Source organism: Mus caroli, unplaced genomic scaffold, assembly GCF_900094665.2.
Source record: "Mus caroli unplaced genomic scaffold, CAROLI_EIJ_v1.1 scaffold_10219_U2_1, whole genome shotgun sequence".
Lineage (NCBI taxonomy): Eukaryota > Metazoa > Chordata > Mammalia > Rodentia > Muridae > Mus > Mus caroli.
In genome coordinates, this window is record NW_018391158.1 from 15,529 (window position 1) to 23,470 (window position 7,942).

At 40.1% G+C, this 7,942-nt stretch overlaps 1 protein-coding gene across 1 annotated transcript; it reads right to left on the reverse strand.

The window, feature by feature from the left end:
- Window positions 1-1,543: 1,543 nt before the first annotated feature.
- Window positions 1,544-6,322, reverse strand: LOC110289045 (sulfotransferase 1C2-like). The gene is made up of 5 exons (XM_021155250.2): window positions 6,305-6,322; window positions 4,950-5,074; window positions 4,238-4,334; window positions 3,923-4,103; window positions 1,544-1,858 (listed from the first exon to the last, which is right to left on the reverse strand). The coding sequence occupies exons 1-5, from the start codon at window positions 6,320-6,322 to the stop codon at window positions 1,746-1,748; spliced, it is 534 nt and encodes a 177-aa protein (XP_021010909.1). The 3' UTR covers window positions 1,544-1,745.
- Window positions 6,323-7,942: the final 1,620 nt, after the last annotated feature.

Below are 7,942 nucleotides of genomic sequence, written 5' to 3' on the forward strand. Positions count from 1 at the left end.
GACATAACAACAGAAACTGAGGAAATAAAAAAACATCATCAGGCCCTACTACAAAAGGCTATACTCAACAAAACTAGAAAACCCAGATGAAATGGACAACTTCCTAGACAAATACCAGGTACCAAAGTTAAATCAGGATCAGATTAACGATCTAAACAGTCCCATTTCCCCTAAAGAAATAGAAGCAGTAATTAATAGTCTCCCCACCAAAAGAAGCCCAGGACTAGATGGGTTTAATGCAGAATTCTATGAGACCTTCAAAGAAGACCTAATTCCAACTCTTCTCAAACTATTCCACAAAATAGAAACAGAAGGTACTCTACTCTACCTCCAATTCATTCTATCAAGCCACAATTACTCTGATACCTAAACCTCACAAAGATCCAACAAAGAAAGAGAACTTCAGACCAATTTCCCGTATGAATATTGATTCAAAAATACTCAATAAAATCCTCGCAAGCCAAATCCAAGAACACATCCAATGATCATCCATCATGACCAAGTAGGCTTCATCTCAGGGATGCAGGGATGGTAATCCACTATATAAACAAACTCAAAGACAAAACCCACATTAGATGCTGAGAAAGTATTTGACAAAATCTAATATTCCTTTATGATAAAAGTCTTGGAAAGATCAGGAGTTCAAGGTCCATATCTAAACATAATTGAAGCAATCTACAGCAAACCAGAAGGCAACATCAAACTAAATGGAGGGAAACTCAGAGCAATCCCACTAAAATCAGGGACTAGACAAGGCTGCCCACTTTCTCCCTACCTATTCAATATAGTACTTGAAGTCCTAGCCAGAGCAATTTGACAACAAAAGGAGTCAAAGGGACACAAATTGGAAAGGAAGAAGTCAAAATATCACTATTTGCAGATGTTATGATAGTATATATTAGTGACCCCCAAAATTCCACCAAAGAACTCCTAAACCCGATAAACAGCTTCAGTGCAGTAGCTGGATATAAAATTAACTCAAACAAATCAATGGCCTGTCTCTACACGAAGGATAAAAGGACTGAGATGAAATTAGGGAAACAACATGAACTCAGCTAAAGTGGGCAAAAGAACAAGCTTCTCCTTAGAAGAGATGACAAGAGATCTCAACTCAATGGGCTCCAAGCCGAGCACCAAGCCTCCATTCTCCCTTTGTCTGGGTACAATTTGTGCTTCCAAAGGCCACCCTCATGCCTTCCTTCTGTTTCTTTTATAACCCAGAACTAGGCTTTCCTTTACTAACAATTTTATTTCTGACATCTCCTTGGAGTCCTTCCCTCACTTTCCTCCTACCAGGTAGAACCTGTTCCCATGAACATATTGTTGTCCCCAAACTAATTCTTTCCATTGTAACCAGGAAAAACAGATTAAGCAGAAAAGTTATTAGGATTTCATGTACTTTCATTTAGACGATCTCTATTATTTGTGTGTTTGCTCTTGAGGTAGTTATTTCAGAGATAGATTCCAGGCTATACCTTCTAGAAGAATGCCAACATAAAATTTATACTATTCAAAGTTGTTTGTTTGATCGATTGATTAGCTGACTAAACTGTCTTACTGATTTATACTGAATAGTGGACAAAGTATACATTGGACATGATCTGCTCTTATGAGTTGTAATGTGATGTTAGTAATCACAGAGTCAGAGACACAATCCTTGGCCTTTACAGTTTGCTTTCAGGGCTTCCTTTGGCTGGATTGAGGCTTGCAGACAGACTGCTGTTCTTGGTGTCTTCACATCTTGATCAGAGTTCCATGCAGAAGTTCAGAGAGGTTCTGCCCATCTTTTGCTTATAGATTTCATCAAACCTCTCATTCTGGGCCACAGTAAAGTGCTTTTTCCAATCACCCACAGTTCCTAAAAGACAAAGCCCAGACAGGAGCATCAGTCTCTGATTGACAGTCTTTGTGTCCCTTACTAGAGTGTGGAGTGGCCACACTGGAGCTATCCTGACGGGAGCTCAATTCCTTATCACCTTACCTCTCCTGTCTTAGAAGAGGCCCTAGTTGTTTTTGTGAAGGGACACAAGCTTCTAAATCAAGTCATCAATTAATTCAGTGTGAACAACAATCCTGGCTCTACTGTGGTACATACATATACTGGATAATCAAAGTCATAAAAATGAATGAATAATTGACATATAGCCATACCAGGAGATCTTAAGATGTTATACTGGCCAGAGATTTGGGACATAAGAAAACATATACTGTGATATTCCCAGTATATGCCATCTGAGAACAAGCCAAACATACCTAGAGTGAGAAAATGAGAACCTTTTTCTCTGTAGGAAGAGATATTGCCCATGGTAAAGGAATTCTTTGCTTCTTTGATTTAGGGTGTTGATCACATACTTTTATTTGTTTATAAAATTTATGGAGCTGATTAATTCATTTCTGGGATTTGTTTTTGTAGATTATATCATTGGAATGAGATTCTATTTTTTCAACAAGAACTGATTAAAGTAATTTTAGACAGAGAGATACTCAATGGAACACCTATGTGTTTCTTATCTGTGTTTCTTGCCCTAGAGGGATGGCTCATATTCAAATAAGCAAAAGTGTTTAATGTAACCACAGTTTGTGTTATAGTGAACAGATTTCTGTCATGGTATTTATATTTGTGTTTTTATGGGCCAAAACAAGTAAGCAAAGAAGAAAACACAAGTGTATGCAGAGAATGCTGGACATGGATAGGCTGGGAAAATGGCTACTTGTCAAATCCTCACCAGAGATTAAGAGAGAAAAGTGGTAGAAGTGTTTGATTCATTTCAGGGCCTGGGATACTTGGTATATTGCAAAGGCAATGAAATGAATTAACTCAGGTGCTGAAGGGTCAAAGAAAAGATGTTTTGGAGCACTGTGTAAACACCAGTCCAGGTAGCACTGCTGTGGAAAAAAAAAATGCATATGTTAATGAGACAGTGGGATGGGTTTCATTCTGTGCCTATCTTCTTGGGAGGTGGATTTACTGAGGATCCGTGTGAAATTGTCCAACAGTATTGATTTTTCTAACAGTTAATGTGTGTACTAACTTAAAATTATAGCATTGTCCACTTAAAATTGAACCATCTGGGCCAACCAGAATTATTTCTTCCAAATCTAGTAAGCATTAAGTGGTTAGGTCTCAGTAATACGTTGAAAATCCTGAAAGTGTTATGAGTCATGATTCAGAGTCATATTCACTCTAGGTTATGCATAGAACCTGAAGCTGAAGCAACAGCTATGGAGTAGAAGAAAGGCACAAGGGTGGAAGGCAGGTGGCAGACATGTGCACAGCAGCTGTCCTAACAAGGGGTAGAGTCTTATACAAAGTGGTCCACTCCTGGTGTCAATATCCCAGATTGGATGAGTCTAACCTCACGCAGGGTTCTCAATGAGGTGCCCAGTGGTCTTAGTTATCTGTAAGACTTGCTTAGTAGTCTTGTACATTAGCAACAAATATCTTGCCTTCTTAGACTCATAATATGTGGATTGGAGGGTGTCTTAGTCAGGGTTTGTATTCCTGCACAAACATCATGACCAAGAAGCAAGTTGGAGAGGTAAGGATTTATTCAGCTTACACTTCCACATTGCTGTTCATGAGCAATGGAAGTCAGGACTGGAACTCAAGCAGGTCAGGAAGCAAGAGCTGATGCAGAGGCCACGGAGGGATGTTATTTACTGGCTTGCTTTCCCGGGCTTGCTCGGCCTGCTTTCTTATAGAACCCAGGACTACCAGCCCAGAGATGGCACCAGCCACAATGGACCCTCCCATCCTTGTTCACTAGTTGAGAAAATGCCTTACAATTGAATCTTATGGAGGCATTTCCCCAAAGGAGGCTCCTTTCTCTGTGATAACTCCAGCCTGTGTCAAGTTGACACACAAAAGCAGCCAGGACAGAGGGGACTGTCTCAGAGTTAGGGATAAAGAAGCCCCAGAAACCTTTTCTCATGGAAGGGGACATGGACTGGTCCAGGATAGACTTGGGAACCGTAGAACAATTTGTCATAGGATTCTCTTTCATTTTCTCAAATGATGTCTCCTGGACTATTTTATCCACCACATCCTCATCCAAATTCTTGCCCATAAACTGCATCACCTTCTGGATTTCATGCTTTGGGTCCTGTGAGTGAGGATAACATTGAGTTGAACTGGAAGAGAGTTTTTTAACTATCACATTTTTCCAGACATCACTGTCAGAACCTCATTCCTAAAGCAGCTTCCCTGTTCCTGACCCAGAAGCAGACATTTACTTACCCTCTTCATATCTTCATAGAAGAGGAAGAGAATCTGATATTTGTCTCGAATTTCCCACCATCCTTTCACATGGTCAAACCAGGATCCCCAGCTTACTGTAACAGACAAGGACAGCGTGCAGGGACAGAAAACTTCTGAGTCAGGAAAGTTTAATTTTTTTTTTAATTGAAGGTACATCAGAGAAGGAAAAGGTTTGTAATTCTGTATCAGATATATCTCAAGTGCACTGAGCTGTTTGATTCTGAGATCACAGAGATTCTGTCAGAATTGAGAATTTTGCCTTAATATGAGAATAAAGTGGCTTCATGTTGATTATGGGCAATCACTTGAATCCTCATATTATGACAGGGCCACATGGGCTTAGGGAAGTCTAAAGGCCAGGAATTCCTGAATAAAGGTTTTTAAAAAGGAGGCACAGGAAACTGGGGAATCAACTGTCATGGGTGGTTCTCTCAACTCAGCCTCATTGGAGTAAAAACACAGAAGAGCCAGGCATGGTGGCACACGCCTTTAATCCCAGCACTTGGGAGGCCGAGGCAGGCGGATTTCTGAGTTCAAGGCCAACCTGGTCTACAGAGTGAGTTCCAGGACAGCCAGGGCTACCCAGAGAAAACTTGTCTCAAAAAACCAAAAAAATAAAAACAAACAAACAAACAACAACAAAACACAGAAGAAGGGGAGAGGGGAACAAAGCATTTTTATTTATTTATCTTTTCCATTGATGAAATTTTCAAAATACTCATCCCAGGTGCCTGGCTCTGGGAGCACCTGGCTCATCCTGAAGAAGTGGTAGTAGAAAACCATGCAGTCTTTAGCATTTCGAGCTACATAAAGGAACTTTGGAGAACAAGAGAGGTGGGTTAAAGGGTCACAAAAATGAGAAGTTCTGAGTTTTTGTTCTGGCTGAGTCCTCTTGGGGGAGGCTCAGCTCTCCTGCCCTGGAAGCAAGAATCAGCCTAGAGTATTGTTGCCAATTAAGCTACATCTAGCCCAGCCCTAACTCATTAACAGTTATCTCAATTCTTGGTTTCTGCTTTATTATCAGGGGTTATTTTCAGAGGTTCCTCTAGAAACTCTGACTTGCTACCCAACTAAGAAGCCAATGAGTCTTTCAACAACCTCAGCATGGTTTCTGGGAAAGCAATAGCTCCACCTGGTGTTTCGATGTGGAGCAGCACTTGCTTTGACTATAAACCTTCCATTAATGATCACTTTAGAATCTGTGTGTTTTCACACAGAATAAACAAATGCCAGGTGCCTTTGAATAAGGGCCCTGCTGGGAGACTTTGTCACCTTGCTAGACATTTAGCCCATGGTTTCTCCAAGTAAACATGCTGCTGTGCTCCAATGGAAAGAATTTTCTAAAGTGTTGGTTTAATTCTTTTATTCACTTTGAATTCTTGAACTTTGTACCTCAGGCTGTCTTTCACTTCAGTATTGCCTGACATTTTGTGAATGTCTTCTTTCCTTTTCATGTATGTGAATTTCAGCCACATCACATGACTCTTGCCTTTCCTCAGTCCTCATTCACTCCCTTTCCAAGTTCATACATTTCTCTTTTCAGATGCACATAGGCTGGGGGTTAGCATAGTTCTGTTATTTAATTTTCAGTGTTTCATATATAAATTTCTAAATATGTACATATAATGTATATATAATACATACATATATGTGTGTGCAATTATAAAAAGCTATTTCTGTTTTTGATGATCTGACTTAAAATCACATTTTATTTCTTCATGTCATTTTTGATACAATTATTTATTTTTGTCCAGCATTAACATTTTCCTATTTTTCCTTATAACAGGTTTGTCAGAAGTTTTGCGGAGCTAACTCTGGCTGTACTTTAGCAGACAACTTTATGAAGGTCTCTTCCCTTATGTATGTTGTAATGTATGATGGTTATCACAGTGGTAATCTGGGGGTCTAAGCTGAGATGATTTCAGATACGGTTCATATGCATTTCTCTTAGATATACTCGTGTTTCTGGCACTGGAGTCATCTTATGCTGACTTGTATGAGCTGGCAGTGTCCTAGACAGGGCAAGCAGAGGGAATAAGTCATTACACCGTCGAGAGACGGCATAAGGCGACCCAGAAGCTGCCCATGGTCTCATGTACCACCGACAATGTACACTATATTGGTAAATTGTATTCTGTTGTTTGAATTCCTTGAGAAGACGTCTCTGGCAGTGGGGTTACACCACACACACTTCAACACCAAGCATATTTTCTAAGTTTTCTCTAAGATTCCTTATCTGGGAAGGGACTAGTCCACTAACTCTGTGACTAGGAGGGAAAAGGACAGCAAAATAGCCCAAATTAACTCTTTGTGTTACTGAGAACATCTGGAAGGTGAACTATTTCCTACAGGTGGTACTTTGTTTAGCCCATTGGGAAAGAGATGCTAGAAGATCAATTCTCAGACATAGAGTGAAACTCCAGCTGATGCTTAAACTTCTCCAGTCAGTTTCTGGAAAATGTTGTGAGCACAGGATCTGCTGATGTTGGCACTTTTGATGGGTAAGCTGGTTGGCTATCCTAATAGAGATTCATCAGTAGTTTTTGCTAGATGTTTGTGAGTCCTACTTTTGTAATATTATCTTCCTGCTGTGATTTGTTTCTTGACCAGGAAGCATCACCCAGGGGCTCACTATATTGTGCTTGGCACTCTTTCTGCTGGGACTACCAGCTGATAGACACAAGAGAGTTGCCCAGTCAGTTTCTGCTTCATGCTTTGAGGACCTGATTTGTTGTTAATCTGTCTGTCTATCTCTCTCCATCCTTCCATCTGCCTGATGCTTGGTATGCATTCTTTTTCTTTGGCTTGCTATATATACTTTAAAAACTCATTCAAATCTGAAAATATAGCCATTGAAGATTATTCTCTACCACAGAGCTCAGCTCCTCCACCTATGCATACAAGGAGGATGCTGACCCATGGTTCCTCTGCTCTCTCTGCTCGTTCTCTTCACTCCTTGTGCTTGGGCTCTATTCTAGTCCCCGTGCAAACAGTAAAGCTAATGTTGCTGACTTTCCCAGGACATCAAATACCACTGCATAGCTCTAGGCTAATTCTGCTTTTCTTAATTGTTTTCCATTTTATTTCCTGTAACTAAGCAATTTTCTCAACTTTTTTGATCTCAGTTGGACAACTTCATGAGGTGTTCCTCAGTGGTTTCCTGATAGCTGATCTCAGTAATGCCAGGAATAGAATTGTCATTCCTTACCCAGCTGTACTGACAGTAGACAAGTCACTTGATCATGGGAGTCACAGCTTTACTCCTGCTATCTNGAAATANTTTAGTCCTTTTTAAGTAATNCTTAATTTTAAATTATGTGATAATTTTAAGTATATTGATGTTTTTGCCTGCTTGTATGAACATGCCAAATGTGCATTCAGTATCTACAAAAAACAGCAGAGGGCATCACATCCCCTAGAACGGAAGTTTCAGACAGTTGTGAGCCTCCACGTGGGTGCTAGCATCTGAGCCTGTGTCCTCTAGAAGAACAGTCAATGCTCTTAACCACTGAACCATTTCTTCAGTTCTTTTTTTGTCTTTCTTTCTCTATTTCCCATTTAGAAAAAGAATACCCTTAGAAAAGCTATTGAGAAGCACCTGAAAAAATGTTCAACATCCTTAATCATCAGGGAAATGCAAATCAAAACAACCCTGAGATTCCACCTCACACCAGTCAGAATGGC